Source organism: Chroicocephalus ridibundus, chromosome 12, assembly GCF_963924245.1.
Source record: "Chroicocephalus ridibundus chromosome 12, bChrRid1.1, whole genome shotgun sequence".
NCBI lineage: Eukaryota > Metazoa > Chordata > Aves > Charadriiformes > Laridae > Chroicocephalus > Chroicocephalus ridibundus.
In genome coordinates, this window is record NC_086295.1 from 11,069,311 (window position 1) to 11,089,266 (window position 19,956).

The following is a 19,956-nucleotide window of genomic DNA, read 5'->3' on the forward strand; positions in this document are numbered from 1 at the left end:
AGGATTGCATTTATCCATAGCCCAGACCTCCGGGTGAAAGGCTTATGGTGTGCGAAGCAATGGGACAAGAGATGGTGAACCTGAGAGTTTGCTAGAAGTTAGGATGAATTTCCAGAGGAAAATGTCAACTTCTGTTTAAAAATAGGAAGAATAAATACATTGAAAGCCCTGCATTTTTATCCTCATGTGTTAAGATTTCAGGCAAAAGTTTTGGCATCTTTTGGTTTTTTGGCTTGTGGAAAAAAAAAAAAAAAAGAAAAGAAAAGATACATTCTGTAGACAATCCCAAACTTCATTTTTCTACTTAAAGAGCTTTAACGGAAAATGTTTGACCTTGTAGGGGATAGTCTTGGATGAGGAGGTCACTGTATGGACACGTGAGCGTGCACAGGAAAGGACGGACACTTTGGTGGATGCTTTGGGGGGCTCGTTCACACAGCGTTGGGGGGCTTGACTACGACAAATAGGACACATCTTATTTAAGAAGTACAGGTCACATACCGTGCTCCCAGTTGTTTGAAGTGCTTTGTTATTATCATTGCTATATACTGCATGTACTGTCACAGTGCTGGCCACAGGCTGCCAAGAAAATATCTGGGCTGCTGGGGTGGCATTTGCATCCTTACCAGATTTGGCCTCCAGACACCGCAGTCCAAGCGTTAGCGTAAAGCTGTAGCTTTCTGGATCGCTTTCAAATACGAGCTGGAGTGAAGAGAAAGCGCCAGGCCAGCGTAGCAACCTCCTGGGGCTGCGCTGGTCCCTGGGCACAGCGTGGCTGAGCCTTCCTCCCTCCGCTGCATCTCATGACGGCAGGCAGGGCCTTGGGGTGAATCCTGCGCCGTTACTTTCGGGTAGGTAGTAGCGTGGGACTCAAAAGCACAACTTTTTGCCAAGTGATCTCAGGAAATCAAACTGGCTTCCCAGGGCTGGTTTCGAAATAAAACAGAGTTGAATCAGGAGGCAGAGCTACACGAAGTCAGTCTGGGGATGCCACCGAGCGTGGGTATGTTTTGCCCTATTGAGGTCCGTTTCCCTTCCTCCGTGCCTCGGTATTATCATCAGGGTGTTTCCTGCACTGCCTGCAGCTTTTTGTTGGTGTTTTTTATCTCTTCCTGCGTGCCATGGCAGGGGTGTGGGTATCTATCACGGCAAACGGCTGGTTTTGGGGCGCGCAGACAGATTCTGGCTGGAGGCGGGAATGGGGGCGGAGGTGGAGCAGGTCTGGCTGCGCAGCCGGTGCCAGGGCGAGAGGAGAAGCTGGTGCTCCTCAACCAGGCGCTGAGCCCGGGGATGAACGGCTCCGGGGCCCATCTGTGGTGGGAGAGCTGCAGGGTGGCAGAGGCGCTGTCTCTGCGTCTGTCTGGTGCTCGGCGAGATGGCAGGTTGGGAGAGCCAAGTCCTCCCGGCTCGCACTGCTCAACTTTGCACACAACCTGAAATTAAAGCTCATTTAGCTCGAGCAGGGACTGGATCCACTCCTTGGCAAACGCTCTTCGTGCTCTCCAGTTGAGTTGTCCCACTTCTTCTCCCCCTCACAAGGCTGAGGACCGGAGTGTCCTTACAGCAGGGATGGAGCGAGTCTTTCCCTCTCCCGACAAAGCAATCAGCCCTAACAAGTCCTGTTCCGGTCTGGGCATTCAGGCAGCAATATCTACGCCCTCGTGTGCTCACGCACCTTCCACCGCGCTGGTGGGGCTTTGCAGGAGCATGGGCCAGGAGGACGGCTGGCGACCTGGCACTGCAACCAGCTTGTTCGTTTGGCTTCAGCCACCCAGTGGTGTCCCTAAGACTGAAGTGACACAAGGAGGTGATACCACCCAGAGGGATGTTCCTGGGCCTCCGTGGCGACAAGAACAGCCAAAACTTCCTCTTCTTCGGGAGTGGCCCCAAGCTCAACAACAGCTCCTAGGCTGTGCTTCACGGCAGGGTGGATACAAAGGTATGTGCTTGATCTGCTGTACCGCTGTGCCCCAGGCACCTTTTCCTCCTTGAACCTGGCTGCTGTCACCAGCTCTGCATTTCACCCCTGAATAAGGCTGGCAACCCAGGGGCAGATGAGCTGAAGCACACTTGGATTTTACCCCGTGGGAGCCTGCAGAGCAAAAGGCACTATAAAAAGACACAAAGCTATTCTTTTTTTCCCTGGGAGGCACTTCCCCGGCGCTACACCCGGTGAAATAGCTCAGGCCACACGGGGTGCGATGGTGCCTTTGGCCATGCCCTGATGGAGAGGGTGAATGGCGGGATGCAGCTGGGACTGGGACGTGCATCCGAGCGATGCGCCGGAGAAACCCCGGGGAGCGATGGGGCGGGAGGGCAGGAGGAAGCGCCCGGCAGCAAAACCCACAGTGCCGAGCACCGAAGGAAGGATGTTCGGGCACATGCAGCTGCCAGGAGATGGGGTTACAAGGCGCAGCTAAACAAAGATCTCTGCGAGAAGGAAACGGATCCCTCCTGCCGACTGTAAGGTAGGAGCCGAGCAGTAGCTGCTTGACATCATCGGGATGAGCATTGGATTACAGCAGGCAGGGACTGACTCGGGAGGGGAGGAGAACACGCCCCTCGGCCCCAGAAGTGCAACTTCATTTAGCAGCTCCCAGTACAAGGAAACGGCAAGTCTGAAACTGGTTGCGATTCCCTGGCCGGCTTGGCCGCTCGCCACAGTGGGCAGAGGCGCCTGGAGGGTGGAATCCAGCCTCGACTCCTGCCTCGGGACGGCAGGACTTGGGATTCGAGAGGCAGCAGGAGCTGGGGTGGCCGTAAGTAGGACTGTGCACGCTGCTGTGGGGCCGGCAACGGTCTGGGATGGTCAGTGGCCAGGAGACCTGGCAGCGCAGCGAGGGGCTGCTTGCCAGCTTCCCCCCGGCACGGGAGCCGGAGCTGCAAAGGGGTGATTTGTTTTAAGATACAGTTAACTTTCACCTAACCGACTGCGAACAGTGAGATTTTTGCTGCCTGCGAGCCGTGGGCTGAAAAACTAAGCCGCATCCCAGTTTTTCTGCTGTTGGGAGAAACCGTTTGTAGGCTGACGGTGGGGAGGTGGCTGCTGTTTCACTTGGAAAATGATGCCGTTCAGTACTTGCTGCGAAGGGGTAGCAGGGAGAGCAGACTCGGCTGTTAGAAATCACAAAGGACTGTGGATCAGTGACCCCCGTGGGGATTTCTGGCCTCATTTCTCACATGTGTCCATGTATTCTGAGCGACTTGCCGGAGGGAATCCCTTACAGCGTCAGGGAGGCTCTGTGCTCGCCGGGGAGGGGATGCCAGCCTGCGGGACAGACGCCCGGTGTGCCATCCGTGTGGGGCCGTGGTGTGAATCCATCCTCAGGGCTGTCGGGAGCTGCAGGGCTGCCCGGGGCTCCCCTTCCAGCCACAGGCAAGGGCTTTGCAGAGCACGGTGTCGGAAGCGGTCTCAGAGACTCCCTGGCATCCAGCTTTCCAAGCAAATGTTTTAAAAGGCAAAGATGTGGGATAAAAAAAGAACTGCTGTGTGGTGGTATTCTCAGGAGGCTTTGCAAATTCCTCCACCTCGGAGCTGTGTGTCTTTCTCTTCTTTCTCTGGATTCCCCTAAGCAGCTGGTAGCGAGCCGTGGTGGTGAGCTTTCACATGCATGTCATGCCTTGGCCCCAAGGGAGTGTTGGGGAAACGTTTCCCTTTGCTTGGCAGGGGTAAACGGGTCTACAGAACAAGGGCCGAGCATAGCCATGAATCCAGAAGCAATGCCCTAGGTGGCTGGGCCGGTGGCACAAGCTAGGAGGAGGACACACTTGGGTCAAATGAGCCAGAGGCAGCCGCAGCAGGGATGCTGCGGCAGCGCAAGAGCGAGAAGAGACTTGTGGGGTGGAGACAGCCTGGCCAGGTGGTAGAGACCATTGGGTGGTTGCAGCCCCCCAGGCTCCGGACCATTTGCTGGTGGCGAGGTCGATGTGCCTTGCTCGGGTAGCTGTGGAGCACACCTTGGCTTCTGAGTCTCTGGGCTGGAAAGAGCCACCATGTTAATGCATGGCCACCTAACTGAGAAATTATCACGTTTCCACTCTTGTGAGGGATGATGTTTGGGAAAGAAGGATGCATGAAGAGATCCTCAACGTCTGGATTCATTCATAGTGCAGATGTAGGTTAAATGGCTGTTTGCAAACATGGATGCACCAGTAGCGCTTAATGTACCTCGAGGACAGAACAGGGCATTGAGTCCTTCAGACAGAGCTCCCCGTGGATATACGTGTCCCCCATGCCGTCATTTTCAGGGACAGTTTCCAGAGAGCTCAGACTAAGTAGTGCCTTAAAGAACTGGAGATGATTAAATATAGTCCATAGGCTCCCAGCGTAGGTAGCTTGGTCACAGGGAAATGAAGACCCAAGAATGCTCGTAGCCATGTGTCTTCCAGCCACCTGGTATTTCTGTACTCAGTGGCCAGTGGTGCAGAGTTTTGCTGTTTTCTCTTATTCCAAAGAGAAGTCCACCTGCTTTTGAGCCCACTCAGAGGGATAACAACAGGCATACAACCCAGACCCCCAAAATAACTATGGAAAATGGTTTCCAAATTCCTAACACTTCCTGATCTTCCACATTTTGGAGCCAGTTTCTGCACCATACTGCCATGCATTAATCCCTCCAGCCTGTCCGGGCAACCAAACACCTGAGTTGGTCCTGTCTTAGAGGGGCTACACACAAAGCAGATTATTTTCCTGGGCTCATATGAGGTCTGTGTCGGAATCAGGCATGAATCCACAAGTCCATAAAGAACAGCAGAAGCTTCAACCCAGCTTTTTGTTTGCCTTTCTATGCCACCCTGTTCTGGTCTCTCCCATTTTCACATTCAAAGCCTGGATCCGATTGTTTCTCCACACCACTAAGGGTTTCCTTAGCATCAAAGCTGTATACATGATCCAGAAAACAAGTTTTCCATCACAGTACCCATTTTAGAGAGGATGAGAGGGGGGAAAACCCCCCCATGCTTCTAGTTGTCTCTAGCCCATGACTAGACAAAGCTAAGTCATAAAGAGAGCTGCTCCCAAGGCTTGCCAGTGAGAAGGGGAGGTGCAGCTTTTGCATGGACTTTGTCCCCAGCTCCTCAACCCGGCAGTTGGAGAGGTCAGGACATGGCTCCAAGACCCAGCTGGCACCTGCGGCACGAGCAGGAAGAACAGCAGTTGGACTATGAACCACCTATTCCCCTGTTTCAAAACTCTCAATCCCTTCAAGATACCGACTTTACACCAACCATTTCTGGTTTGCATGATGAATTCCCAAACGCTTCCTTCCCTGCACAGCCCCAGAGAGGCTCAGTGCTCTTTGCACGGCTCCTCCACATCAGCTTTCATGCACGCATGTTGCTGGTCACAAGCCACCGCCTTGGGAACTCCCTGGTGAGCGCCAAAACGCCAACATTTGTTGATATTTGCAGTGATGTAATAAGCCAAACATATCCCCACCAGAGCGTCATCAACTTTACTGGAATTACTGTTTCCACAAAGTGTAATTAATCTGCGGCGCTCATTGCCATGAGATATCCCTGGAACAAAGAGCTCAGAAGGCATTTTAATAGACATCAGGTAGTTAGTTATCTTCGGTAACAAAACAATCCTGGGTATGATTAAGAGGATATTGCATTTTAAGGCTTGTAAGACCTCCTGGTTCAGGGTAATTAGTGACTGATGAAAAACATTCCACTACAATTACAAGTTTTCTTGCACCTCTGAGGCCAGGGGTGCCAGCTGCTCCTGGGGAGCGGGCAGTGCATGGGAGAGTCTCTCAGTCTGGGCCGGGAGGAGCGGGCTCCTGTTCCCATCAGGGATGTGAACAGCCTCTTGTTTACCCAGAAGGTGAAAGACAACGAGAACGACCTTCTCGCTGCTGCCATCCCCTTACTTGAAACCAGAGAGGATTTCCTCTCTGGATCAAAAGCAGCACCATCGCAGCTGTTATGTAGAATAAGACTAAATTCTGCCAAAAAGCATTCTGGGTTGGTTTTTTTATTTTTTGGAACATATATTCATTTTGAAGCAATGCTGATAGCACGGAGTTTGTTTTGTGTGCTTGTTCCTGTTGGGTAACAGCTAATAAACATGGAAAGAATCTGAACCCCAAACACATGCATCATGCTGATGCCCTTGTAGTTCATTCCTGATGGGGTATGGATGTTTAGCTATCCAATGAACATTTCCACAGGGGGCCCAAAATAATCCGTGGTACGTTGATGGGTTATAGGACAAGATTAGGAAATACAACATGTTCTTTAACAAGTTACTTTCACCCATCCTCAGTCACACTGCCTGGACTAATCCACCTCACTACCCTTAAATCCCCAAACTCCCCGTCTGGGATTTGTCCGGGCTTTCCACGGAGGGGCCTTCAGAGCTCTGCCCATCACCCCGGGAGCAGCAGGAGTGGATGGCCCAGCAGAGGATGAGCCTTTGGGGGCAGAACAAGGGGCCAGCTTCAGATTTGCAGACTCCAGATCCCCAAGCGAGGGCTGTGGGGACAAACATCTAACCAGAGCCAGGGTGGCAGGGTTGGAAAGCCAATACCAGTTGCTATAGAGTTTCTGTCTCCAAAATCAGATTTTTTTTGGAGAGAAAATGGGGTCCCCCCCCATCCCATCAGGAACAGGCGTGCTCGGTGATAACTTTTACTTCAGAGCATCATTGCTCCAATTTGCTTTAAGCCTCTCTTGGCGGAGGGCCATGTATTTTGAGATATTTTGCAACACATCTGAAGCGCTGGAGGTTTAACTGTTTGGGCTGCGTAACACACGAGCCAGAGCGGAGCAGGAAGGCAAAGGAGGAAAATAAAGACTTGTGGATTTCCAAAGCTGGCTTGCTTTCTTCCTTCCTGCTTTTGTTTGCCTGCTTGGTGCCCTAAAAGGGCAATGCATATTCCCAGAGTTGTGGGAATACTGTTTCTTTTCCGTTCCAGTGTTTCCAGTAAGCACTTCACTGTAAATGGGGTAAACACTAACAAAAGTGTATTGTTAAGTCGCCCATGTCTTTGTTTGGCTACTGTCACCATCATAATTAGTATTTTCCACTTCTGTAAGCCTGTCATCTGCAGGTCTGAAAGTGCTTTACAAATATTTGAAGCATCTGGCGAGGGGAGCAAGTATTATTAGCTCCGTTTAACAGATGGGCAAACGGACACACAGAAGCAGCAAGTGCCCTGTCCTTGAAGCAGGGCCAGGGCCAGCAAGTAGCCAGCTCCAACAACTAGGGAGTTTTAAAAGTGGGTCAAAAAAATAAAGAGAAAGGCTGTAGATCTGTCCTGGCTTGGAAACTGAAACCAGAGTGGTACTCAACCCAGACGGGGCAGACGGATGAATGGCTGGATGAGCTACTGCTTAGATGGTTAAATGGTTCATCTCTTCCTTTCTGTTCTGCTAATATTTGTCCCTGGGACAAAGTGGAAAAAAAACAGTCCACGATGTTCCAAAAAGTCTGAAAGCTGAAACAGCTGCTAAAATAAGCAAGTGTCTTGTTGGCTGGGCTCTGCAGGTCAGGGGATTGCAAAGCACCCACAGATGTTAAGGCCACAGAGGAAATGTCTGTGAGTGGGGCCTGGGGACAGCGGGAGAAGGCACAGCTGCGCACAAACGGCAAAGAAACCCAAGGGGCAGAAGAGGGACCAAGCAAGGCGACTAAAAGTACCAGATCAAACTTCCCCAGTTGCCTCAGAGAAGCTGATGTGGAAGTTTCACTTCTTTAAAGGGCAGTGGAGCTGCAAACCAATATTCATTTATAGTGTGGAGGCAGCCACCGGGTCCCCCCGTGGTGCAGGTCAGGAGACGCGAGTCGCTGCGGTTCTCCCCCAGCACACCCACGTGAAGTTCACAAAAGGAGAAGCAAAACCAAAGGGAACTTCTCTCTGAAGCCAGGACATCCCTTGTTCTTAGACACAAGAGGCCAAGTCTCTATGAGCACAAAGCCTCCTGAGAAGGTGCCACACGACCATCACCGTCCCACAGCCTTTGGTTGCTGTCTCCGTGCTCACCAAGCCAGGCACAGCCCTGCCAGACACTGCGTCCCCTTTGCTGCCCTCGTCACAGACGGTGGAAAAAGCAGCTGAACTTTATGCTTTCCAACAAAAGCACAGATAATGTTTTCTTACGTTTATTTTCTTTTCCTTCCCCAGAAGCTGCTGCCCTGCTGCGTGTGAAGCTTGTTTGAAGTCATGTCCAAAAGGAAAGTCAACTAAATCAGGTAGGGATTCACACTATGGACTCATATAATTTTTATTCACAGGGAGATATTACATAAACAGGAATGTGTTTTTCCCTTCCAATTTTAGAGAGTCATTTGAACTCCCTCTGTATTCTGAATTACTAGATGCTAGAAAGCTGCTAAGAGGAAAAAAAATATCAGCAATCCTGCTGTAATGACTTTCCTGCTGATTTTCCATACTTCACAGCCATGTACTCATCCCGAGCCACGTTCCAACGCTGAATCTAAGGGCAGCCCCTAGTGCAAGCCGTGCTGCACGGCATCTCCCTGCCAGCCACAGGGATGTTGTGTCCAAATCCCGCTCACGGGCAGCCCGAAGGCTTTGCATGGGAATATTGTTTGCCTGTACATAACCATGTAAGCGAGTTTTGCTTCACACATAGAGTCAGCCCAGCGAGACCCAGGGAACCCCCTAAAGCTTAACCTTTTGTGGCACTCGCGTAACCGGCCAGCTCAGCCAGTCCTTTCCGCGGTTTCACTCCCATGACTCCCGCACTCAGGGCATCTCCTCACATCACCTTGCTGCTTTCTCGTGTTCCCGCGCTGAGCTTCCCCTTACACAGGGCCGTCACTGCCACATTGTTTGTGGGCGATACAGGATCTCAGGGCTCTTTGGGGCATGTAGACATTCATCCCACAGGTCTCCCAGAGCGGTTTGTCTCTTGTATCCAGCATCTTTCCCGTGTATGCTAGAGATACCCTGTGTCCTTCTACGCCTAGGCTACATTTCAGTGGGCGATAAAATAGTTGGCAATTCATTTAATAGAAGCTTTCCCTTTTCTAAGGCTATAACTTGCAATGATCACTGAGCATCCCCAGTGTAACGTTACAGGCGTGTCTCGAGCGCCGCTTCAACTCGTGTCTAGGTGTCATATCCCTGGTGACTTATGCAGACAGATTTACCCTGCCTGCAGAAAGGATCAGAAGCTGCTGTCACCTGACAGAGCTGTACAAAAATTCTCCATCCATCACAGAAACACTCAGAGAAGAGGGTGTGCGGGCTAGCAAAGCTTTCTCTGTCCAGGTAGGGGTCCCAGCAGGGCAGCACAGCCAAAGGGACTACTGATTTCAGTGGGTAACAAGCCACGGAGCCACCCAGAAGGGCTTAGCTCAGCCACCCCTCACTGCCAGCCTGGTTCTAACTCCTACGCTTTCCTTTTCTATTGCGTGTAAAGCACCATCCCAGCCACCCAGTCCCTCTCACAGCTCCCAAAGACACATCTCCCCCCTGCTCCCCTCTTTCAGGCAAGCACTGCCCCTGCCCCGGGCTGTGTCCCGCTGGTGGGTCCCTTCCGCGCGGCGGGGCGGACGGCCAGGGCAGCCAGCTGCAGGGAGCAGAGCTAAGCCTGGTTTTGCTAATCAGCCTCATTCCACTCCAAAGAGTTGCCCTGGTTATTTTTAGGCCCCGCTGGGAGCTGCCAGGGCTCCCACACCTCAGGAGGTTTCACAGCTTCTCGCTCAGCCCCTCACACCACGCCGAGTCGGGAGGAGACTCTTTGGATGCTGGATGTGAGTTCCTAGGGGACTGTGCAAGCCTGAATGAGGAAGAGCCAAGGCAGGTGGCTCTCAGCCTCACGCACCTCGTGCTCAGCTGAGCTTCCTCAACTAGCAGCAGCCCAAACTGCATAGTCACAGCCCATACAACACCTCTTCCAAGCTAAGCTCTCCTTCTCAGCCACGCAAGCACTGCTGTCATGCAGCAGCGGAGCTCAGCTCCTCACATCACAAAGAAAAGTTGGACAAAAATTGCTCTTTTTCCTGCTAGGCATAAAAATAAAGAGCCATCCTCGCTTACCTCTGTCCTTGTAGAGAGGTCCTCCTCCACGCAGAAACACCACTATCCCATCAAGACCTGCTGTGGCTTCACCTTCCTTTTGTACATGACAAGGGCAGCTGTGCTAGAAATTAGCCCCAGCTGCATCTCCTCTGCACTAATTTGACTTCTCCTTGCCCAGGGAAGCCTGCAAGCTGGTGGGGAGGTTGTGCTGGGGGTGAACATCCCCAGGCAAGGAATTCAAGTGGGGTTTGCTTTAGGTGGTGCTCACTCAGAGGTCAGGGCCCCGGCGTGATCAAAAAAGCTGTGGGAGCACTGGGGAGTTTCCAGCCTTTGAGGTGAAATCCAGCAGGGACTTTTCTTCCTGAGTGGTTTGGGGGAAAACAGGGAACCCAAGGCTGAAGGGGATCCCCGTTGCAAAGGAATCCACCCCATGGCCCCGGTGTGACGGGGTGTCCACACATCACAAACCGGGACAATACCTGAGTCTTCCTGGAACATGCCTGCAGCAGCAGCTGTGGGGCTTTTGTAGCCCCACAAAGGGTTTAAAGTGACTGGTCTGTGGTTCGTCTGCTTTGCAAGTTCAGGCATCAGCAGATCTTCCATGTAGTCACTGGTTTTGTTCATGTAAAAATATGTTGGCTTATAAAGGCAGCTAAATAAGAAGTTGGGAGAAATGGATAATAGCACAGGAGGGACTCGTACCCTCATACTCCTTACAGCTTTGAAAGGGTCTCTGCAGGGGACGGAGAGGCCCACGGGCGCTGGCTCACAGGGCGATGGGTGCTCCTGGCTGTGCTGGGTGAACACGAGGTGCTCTGGCTCGTTGCTCTTTGCTGTGCAGAAGTCGGCATCGCATCCACCCACTGCGAGCCTGGCTTGAGGGGGTGAAAAATGGGGGGAGAAAGGTGACAGCCTGACACATCCTAGGGCTGGCCGGGGCTGAGTGTGCCTCATCCTGCTCTGCAACCCCATCCCTTGGGGGGATGTGCGTCTTTCGGGGGCGAGGAGGGGAACCGGAGTGCCCTGATTTATTAGCACCTCGAAGCTGTGGGATGTGAAAAACAAGCTCGACCTGGGAACAAAACAAAAATACAACTGCTGTCACGGCAACTGTCTCCAGATGCATGAAGAGACCAATTATTTCCATTAATCAACTTAGAAGCTGCAGAAGAGACTTAAACTGCAGCCGAGGCTCGGTGCTGAGGGGAGGGAGGAGCAGAGAGCTCCATCAGACCCTGGTTGCCAAGGCAAACCATGATTCCTCTTGTGGTGGAGGATTTTTGGAGTGGATGCTCAGCACCCATACCCTGTGGGGACTGGCAGAGGGGTGCTGCCTGCTCTGGGCATGAGGCTTCAGGCTGGCAGTGTTGTGTGGCCAGAACTGGGCACCGGGGTGCCCTTTGGGCAGACAGACGGACGGATGGACAGGCAGCTCCCTCCCATCGTTGGCCACGCATCCTGATGCTACGGAGATGCTGGCGGGGCTGAGCAATGCCCTCCCACCTCCCCCACTCCTCCCCAAGCCTTCCCCCCTCCCCTGGGGCCTGCAGCAGCGTGCAGAAGGACTCACCCTGCCCCGATGCCAAGGGTCGGCCGGGATTTTGAAATCCGGCTGGAGCATCTCTTACGTCAGCTGGGAGCCAGGCAGCGGCCGGGAGGATGTGGGGCAGCAGGAGGTGCCTTGGGACAGCAGGGACGCTGCAGTGGGGGTCCCTGGGGACATGGTGAAGGCCAGGAGGTGGGAGGGGGGGCGGAGTTTGGGGAGCTTGGTAGAGGGAGAAGCTCAGTGCAAGGTTTACAAAGTCCTGGAGGACTCAGTCTCAGCCTAATTTTAAACCCGGAGCTAAGCAATTAGTTATCAGTTCTACAGGCATTAAGTGACATTAAGTGTACTGTAAAACAAGGGCAAAGCAAAACAAAGGATATGTTTACGAGCACTGAGCCTCATTCCCCTTGCTGTGTCTGATCTCCTCCTATATGAATTATAATTTTCCACCAAGTCCTAGAGAAGCCTAGAAGCTCTGTTCCTGCAAAACCCCTGCAGTGGCTGGAGAAGCTGTGACATCTGCGCTGGCTGAATTCATGGTATTTAGCGTAAGAGCCAGAGGGTGCAGAGTTATTATGAGGAATCCCACAGCAAAAGCCTTCCAAAAATACCAATGTGCCATGCCCAACCTTGACATCTCTTCACCACCAAAGGGCAATGAGGCTTTTACACGCTATTCTCTCCTGGAAAGAAGCTGCTCAGCGTGACGTGGATGCACGTGTGCTGGTAGAAGACCAGGCTGCTGCCCTGGTCCTGCCTGTTTTCTCACCCGGCCGGGAAACTCGGGGCTCAGCAGTTTGGAGCACATCAGTTCTGGCCAAAAAGACCAACCACTACTACATTTTGGAGGACATAGACCCAGCAGGAAAGCAGGGGAGCTCTGTGCCTGGTGCAGACCCTGCTTCTTGTGTGTCTCCACGACCAGACCAGGCTCCCAACAGGACATCTGCAGCTTCAGCTCGGCTTCTGGCCGCGGATCTAAGCTCTAGTGCATGGGAGTCATGAGCCATGGCGAGGCCTTGAAGGCACGAGCACAGGTCTAAAAATACTCCCTAACCCCGATAACACGGTTACGGGGCCCTCCTTCTTTGATGTGCAACCCCTCGTGCGTGTTCCCAGACAAGAGCCAGTGGAAAATTTGCCGAAATTCCAGCTGGAAGTTGTCAGACAGTTGGTGGAAACCCCCTGACCTCAGATGCTGGCTTCAGCCCTACAGGATTTTTTTTCCTCCTCGCTGGATGTGACTGTCCCAGCAGGAAACCTCACAGCAGACCCACAGGGAGCACAGAAATCCTGGTGCTCCCCTCTCTGTGCTCTACCAGGCCCCCCTCCGCAGCAAACCATCTTACACTGTAAATATTTTAAAAGCCCCAGCAGGGCTGTGGAGCATGTTTTGCTGTTGTTATGGATCCGGCCCCAGCAGGAGAGGTCTAATAATAGTCACTGTACCCTGGAATGAAAGGGCAAGGGGCGCTGCACAACACAGGGAGCTCGAAGGCGACCGTACCACTTCGTGCCTTGGTCCCTGCCGGTTGACAACGAAGGGGAGAGAAGCGGGATGCGCTGCACTAGCAGAAGAAGGGCTCACATCCCTGTTCCCCGGCACAACTTCAAAATTTCACCTCAAAAACACGGCAAGGTTTAGCTTGGCTGCGTGGCTTTGTTTGGGGGCTAAAAGAGAGCGTTAAATCCTCTGGCGTGAGATCAAGCGGGCGGGAGAACACGTCCCCGGCCGGGCTGCAGCACCGAGGAGCCATCTTCAACCAGAACCTGCAGCTGTTGGTCCCAACGGCCGCTGGCAACGGGCTGTCACAGGGCCACAGCCGGGCAGCAGCACCCCAGGACGTGAGTCTGCTGGGGCTCCTGCCCCCGGGGACCTCGGTGTCCCAGCCCCTGCCCTCAGGGGCTGCCTGCTGTGGCCTCAGAGGTGGCCGAGGTGCAGGGATCCCTCCTTGGGTGTCCCAGGGAACAGCACAGCAGGCTGAGCAACTCCTCCTGCTTGTCCCGGAGGGACAGGGAGGTCTCTAAAGGAAAGCAGGGTGGGCGCAGGCGATGATTCAGGCTTAGTTAAGCAGGGAAATCCTTTGAACCTCCTTCCTTACAGCAGCCCAGGCGCGCTGTGCTGGCTACCCTAAGGGGCAAGGATGTCCAAGGAAGAGGCTAAGACACCTTATGACCAAAACTGCCGTGGATGCCATCCAGAGACGAACGGGACTTTCTCTGACCTAGAGACCCTTTGCGCTCACTGCAAAGGTGGGTTAAATGGAGAGGAAAATACTGAGGAGAGCAAGAGGTAAGAGAGGCAGAGCAGAACGGAGGGGAAGCAGGCCGAGTTCAGCACAGCCTGCTGATGGCCAGCATCAGTGCAGAGTCCAAAAATAGCCCTTCCTAGCCATAAAAAGCTTACAGTTTAACCTAGACAAGGGACAGATGCAATATCGTGTGAAGGGTTTCCTTGAAACTGGAGTCCGGGGCTGGGTGTGACCGTAACATCCATCCGATCCCTCGGCATTAGACCCCGGCCGCTGGCTCGGGTCGCAGGGCTTGTGTTTGCTCTGCAGGCGCACGGCCCTGTGGTGACTTTAACCTGCCCGTGGTGTTTCCAGGTCATTTGTCTGCCATACTCTCATTATTTGCAGTAACTGTTTGCTCGTAGTCCTGGGAGAAGCAGGCAAGGGCGGAAAATGGGAATTAACTGCTGGCTTGTCAGTGGGACCGAGAGGGGCGTTGAGCTGACCCAAAATAAATGCCCTGGTTTCTTCTACCACAAGGCAGAAGAAACATTTAACCCTTTAATTTCTCAGCATCCGCCTTCTAAATGGGTAAAATTCAGCCCTGGAGTGTGTGGGGCTGGTTTAGCTGCAGCCCCCCCGGAGCAGAACCAGCTGCTCCGTCAGCTGCTGGGTGATTTCCCTGGAAAATGCCAGTGAGCCCAACTGCTGTCCGACAGCAAAACCGCTCGGGAAGCTGAGTCCAGGCCAGCAAAGCAAAGACTATTACAGCTCCAGATTTTGTTTTTTCAGTCCTCACAAGACACTACAGAAAAATAAGTCCAGGCCAAACGGCAGGTTTGGCAGAGCCAGGTTATTTTGGGGGTGGGGTGGGGGGGGCGGGGCACGGGAGCAGAGGTGGCTCTGGGGACACGTCTGGTGTCTATGGGAGCTTGCGAGGGGCTTCCTCACTTGTGTCCAGCTGCCCTGGGGCGGGCAGCACCGTGTCCCCACGGTGGAGGGGACACAGCCTCCCTCCAAGCAGCACAGAAAAGCTTTTCAGCAATGTGCAACAGGCAGCAGGTCCCAGCCCCCTGCCAATGGCCTTTGTCACCGTGCCACGCATCCCCTGCCCCGTCCCTGCGGGCTGGCACGCTGCTCCGAGGGCGCAGGGACCGTTTCTGTTACCGTCAGCAGCGAGGAGGGAAGGGGGGCAGGAAATGACCCTCTGGGGACAAGTTGAATCATCTCTTTGAAGCGCCCTGGGAAACCTCTGCAGGGTATTTGTGTGCTGTGGGCTTATTCCTGCAAGGCCTGGCAAGAGCTGGCACATCATCCCCTCCCGCCAGCCCACGGCAGTACAGAAAACCAAAGGTGGGGAGCCGGCGGGTGATGCACCCCCCCTTTGCACCCCCCTGCCACCGCTAAATGACTGGCCACCGTGACGCAGTTTCAGGTTGAGCTACGCAGGCAAGAGGCAAGGTGGTTCCTTTCTTGTCCCTGGCAGACGTTAAAAGATGTTTCCACTGACTAAAAACCCACTGAAATGTTTTGCACCTGCCTGGAAATGTGGAAACGCTCTTTGAAAAAAATCATGTTTTTTCTGTATCAAAAATCGAGGCGAGCGCTCCCATCACCTTGGTCCAACAGCTTCCCGGAGGCAGAGGCTGGAGAGTCTCTGCCAGCGGGAGGGGGGTCTGCCCGCAAGGCTTTTGAGAGCCGCCCACCTTGAAAATCCTGAAGGAACTGCACGAATGTGAAAGCTTTGCTCGTAAACCCGCCCCTCTCCAGCGGAGAGCCCGAGGCAGGAGCTCTCCCAGCCGCGGAAAACGAATCAATCACAGGCGCCATCTCCCGGCCACCGAGCCGGGACCCAGCCCGGCCCCGAGCAGCGCCTGCCTCTGCACCCCTTGGTTCCTGCCCCGAGCTTAAATCAAGATCCTATCCTTTTCCCATGGGATGGGGCATTTAGTCACTTGCCCAGCGCTGTCGCAGCCGAGCACATCTGCCGTTGGCAGCTACGTCAAGGGACACCGGGAAAATGCCACATCCCGGGGGGGCTGGCCGTCTCCTGCTCCCCATTTTGTGGAGTCCATCCTATGAACCAGGTGGTCCAGCCCCTGGTGCAAGGGCAGGAGGACTCCTGCCCAAATCAGCTCTGAACTGGCCTCACTGATGTGGAGATGGACCCAGGCTTGTGCAGACCGCTCTTAGGGAAGCCTCCCGTGTCCGTGTGACATCTCTCCAGCAGCTACAGGAGGTCAGCAGCCTCTGGGCTCCCAAAACCTGCAAGGAGCACTTGTCTGGGAATGATGGATACTCGTCCTGTCCCAGGGACAAGGCACTTTGCTCACTGAGATGAGCCAGCCAGGGAGGGCACCTTGTCCCAGGAGCCTGGAAAGGAAAGACAAGGAAAAACAACATCCGGGATCTCTTCCTGGGGCAAAGGATGGAGCTTTTCCCGGAGCTCATTTAACAGAGGCTAGATGGATGCCAAGCGGGTGTTCGCAAGGATTTGCTGGATTTGGAGGAGCAGGTTCTCCTGGGGAGGTCTGGGTGGGCCAAGCCCCACATCCGACCAGCGCGCGGGTGCCAGCGCTCGCTGAGCTGGCATCAGCACCAAGAGAGGAGCCCCTGGGGCTACTGACACACACTGGGTTTACGCAGGTTTGAGGTTACCGCACCCTGCTCAGTCTCAGGAAAGGGGATAGTTTAACCTTTTTTATCCTGGCTATTGCATCTTCACCAGCATCTTCTTTCTGCTGCCATAACGTGGGGGATTACAGAGCCAGGAGTGCGATTCCTGCCCAGGCTGGTGGTCTGCCTGCAGATTTCCCTGCTAGGAAGATAAGCATCAAGCAGGATTTGTGCAGGAGCTAAGCAAATTTCTCAGTGGGACATTAACCCAAAGACACAAAAGCAAGTGCATGACGAGAAGCTGATTTTTCTCTCATTACACAGAAGTGTTTCTAATCAGGACCTCCTTCTAGTATTGACATTATCAGCAGGGCTAAGGGTATTTTTCAGTGTGTAAAATTGGAGATAAGACAACTATTAATCTCTAATTTCCATGCAAAAAACAAACTGAGTGCCAAACTGGCTAAACATGAGCAGGAACCAAGAGCACCAGGTTTCTAGTGCTGGCTGTCTCTGCGCCCAGCAGCCAGGACGCCTGCGATACGTCCCCCGAGCTGCTGATGTCCCTGGACTCTGCACGCTGTGTGACCGCTGGCAAGTTAAACCCTCAGCTAAAATAAAAGCCAACAACTCCAGGACCTAGTTCAGGCTGAACTAAGAGCTGGCTCGCCGCGGAGCTCGCTGGTGACGAGTGGCCGCTCCGAGCCTTTCTTCGTGCTGTGCGCTTGGCAGAGACACAAGCCTGGAGTGAAGGGATCCAAACAGCTCACGGAAGGGCTGATTTTCACATGTTGAAAGTGTTTATCTCAAAGCAGTCCAGCCCAACACTTTTTCAGTGACATCTGACAGCCAGTGGAGGCCAGTACTGACCCAAAGCCCCGTACCTGTAAAATACTCCCCTGCTCCCCGAGCTTTCCAGTGGGTGTCCATCGGGAAAATCCTCATTTCCCATTACAAATTCAGGTTGGATCAGCACACCCCACCCCCCCACGCAGCGAGCCAAATTTGGCTTCTGTTCAAAGCCTCCTGCGGTGTTTTGAGGAGGAAGGAGGGCTTTTTCTGTAACGCGACCTTGCAGCTCCTACAGGAGAAGGCCAGAAACTCAAAAGGGGAGGCAGGCGCCTCCTCTGCCTCGCTTTGCAATGGGAAGGCAGAACAAGGGCCAGTAAGGCAGCTGGGATGGAGCCCTCCTGCCTACCTGCCCTCACCCGGCACCGTGGGCTACCCCACACCGTGGGTCACCCTGCACCGTGGGTCACCCCACATGGTGGGTCACTGAGCACCGTGGGTTACCCCGCACAGTGGGTCATCCAGCACCATGGGTCACGCAACACCATGGGTCACCAAGCACCATGGGTCACCCCACACGCTGCCCCACGTGACGGGGTTGATATCTGAGATTTCAGCCGCTGCTGTGAGACGAACCGGAGCAGAGTTACAGGGACTATTTTTTCGTGCTGTAATTTAACTCCGGGGAGTAACCTAACCTGGAGGGAGCCATGACTGGAGGCTTGCTGAGCATCCTTGACCTCACCGCTGTGTTTTCTCCGCAGCGTTTTGCAGGTGTATGGAGATGCAATGGAGGTAGAGTCCAGCACATACACCGACTTTATTTCCTGCGATCGGGCCGGTCGGAGGAACGCTGTCCACGACATCCAACGAGATGCAACCACCATCAGCATGCGCAAGCTGACCGAGGACCTAGGTGACCTCGCTGTTGAAGGAGCAGGTGAGCAGACACCAGTAAGCCCAGCTCCTGGCACCCAGGCTGGAAGGGACTGGAAGGCAGCTGACCAGTCCCGTCTCTGGGAGCATCACGCAGATGCTCAGGAGGAACATCCCCTTCCTCACTGCAGTCAGAGCCTTCGTGCTCGGTGCATACTCAGCTAGTGGGAGACTCCCTAGGCCGAGGGGCTCTTGCAGTGAACGGGATGGTCCTGGCACATGAGCTCTGCACAATCCAGCCAAGTCCCTTTGCTGGGCTGGTTTGTAGAGATACTGGTGCTTAAACCAGACATGGACCAACCAAGAGCTTTCCCAGCGCACATCAGGTATAACTTAGGCTTTATAAAAATCAAGTGTGAGGTGGGTTGTGGTTTGTTTTTTCTCTGCTGGTTGGTTTTGATTTTTTTTAAAAATCAGCCTTCACGTAATTCCACCATATTTTAAGTAACAACAGCAATAATTTTAAACACCACCGGCCATCTCCAAATCTTCCCCTGTAGGCCAGGCATGGCAGGAGCATCACCCTGCTCGCTGCATGCCGACCAGCTGACTACAAGAAGCAAGAATCCTCTGTTCAGAGCACAAGCAATCCAGCCACCTTGATTTCACTAATAAGCAACAAAACACACAGCACCACTGCAGAGGGTAAACTCAGTTTTTGCCCTTGCTCCTTTACTCCTCCAGCCTACAATCTGTAACTATAAAAACACTTTAAAACGCATAACCCCAACTGTACTGCTTTCAACATGTCCATACTAGCACATGTCCATCCACCCGCCCACAATGAGCACAAATTAGAGTTGTTCTAAGCGAGAGCGACCCCGGCTGTCCAGCAGACATTCCTGGGGTGCTTGTTGCTGTTACAGGTTGGACAAGGAGAGGACATCCCTGCCCCCTTGCTCCCTCCCAGCACCGCCAGAAGCGTTGAGAAGCCTTTGTACTCCAGGAACGTGAAGGGAGAACCCAATACTCTTAAGCCAAACATCTGGCCACGGGGAGGGTAGCGACAGGTCTTCAGGCGGCAATTTGAATAAAATCAGCTATAGCAATTACTGATCGCTTGTGTCCTCGGCAGGGTGTAACCGTGCTTTCTCCCCAATCCTTCCTTCTGCAGAAAGCCAAAGAGATGCCACCTCTTCTGAGAACGACCCTGGAGCAAGACCAAAGGGGCAAGAAAACAGCCCCTCCCCGTGACAGTGCACAGGGGGCGGGATGGGCAGGAGGAGGGCCTTGCTGTGAACATTAAACAAGAATTCATGATTGAATCTGCGGAAAAAAAGCCAATCTGGAAGAGCAAGTGGCCTGTCGAATGCCTCTGCTGCAACCGTTTTTGTTTAGAGAGCCACAAGATGCTGTGCAAGGACTGGCACCTCCAAAAGACTTCTGCTCCCATCCCTAACGATTTAGAGCAACACTGCCGTGGTTGTAGTGATATGAGCCATTCTCGAGATGCCTTAGCTGCAATTTTCCCTTAGGGGAAAAAAAGATTTCAGTAATAATAGACACACCAGACTTTCCTGCCCAAGGTACCTTCCTCCTTTGCAAATTTAGACTATTATTTATTCTGTTTCCATAGATTAGAAATTTAGGTTATTGGTTTTTCTAAGCCTCACTCTCACCTGCATCTGAGACCTGACCTGGCCTCTGGACTGTCCGTGCGGCCCATCGTCAGGGTGGGCGGTGGGGAAGGGACCCGGCCAGTCCCACCGCCTTCATGTCAAGCACCGCTCCCCTGTGCTGCTGCCGCTTTAGCATCAGGAAAGGACCAAAGCACAGCTCTGTGTGGACGAGCTCCACCCACAGGCCCAGCAGCACCAGCCACAGGCATCTTTTTCTTCGGGTT

General features: G+C 53.5%; 1 protein-coding gene across 4 annotated transcripts; it reads left to right on the forward strand.

Annotated features, from left to right (window-relative positions):
* The first annotated feature begins 1,861 nt into the window (after positions 1-1,861).
* Positions 1,862-19,955, forward strand: PKIG (cAMP-dependent protein kinase inhibitor gamma). 4 transcript variants are annotated; one of them, XM_063349961.1, is made up of 4 exons: positions 1,862-1,939; positions 8,130-8,197; positions 17,942-18,117; positions 19,228-19,955. In XM_063349961.1, exons 3-4 carry the CDS (start codon positions 17,967-17,969, stop codon positions 19,305-19,307), a joined length of 231 nt encoding a protein of 76 aa, XP_063206031.1. In that variant the 5' UTR covers positions 1,862-1,939; positions 8,130-8,197; positions 17,942-17,966; the 3' UTR covers positions 19,308-19,955. The 4 variants fall into 4 exon arrangements, with proteins under 4 accessions (XP_063206031.1, XP_063206032.1, XP_063206029.1 ...); XM_063349962.1 differs by lacking the exon at positions 1,862-1,939 and adding an exon at positions 2,370-2,468; XM_063349960.1 differs by lacking the exon at positions 1,862-1,939 and adding an exon at positions 2,545-2,759 and having other exon boundaries at positions 19,228-19,954.
* The last annotated feature ends 1 nt before the right edge of the window (position 19,956 follows it).

Excerpts from the sequence above, each read along its gene's own strand:
- PKIG (XM_063349959.1), top strand. The coding sequence starts at position 2,505 with ATGAGCATTGGATTACAGCAGGCAGGGACTGACTCGGGAGGGGAGGAG. Across the intron at positions 2,760-8,129 it reads CAGCAGGAGCTGGGGTGGCC|AAGCTGCTGCCCTGCTGCGT; the intron begins GTAAGTAGGACT and ends TTCCTTCCCCAG.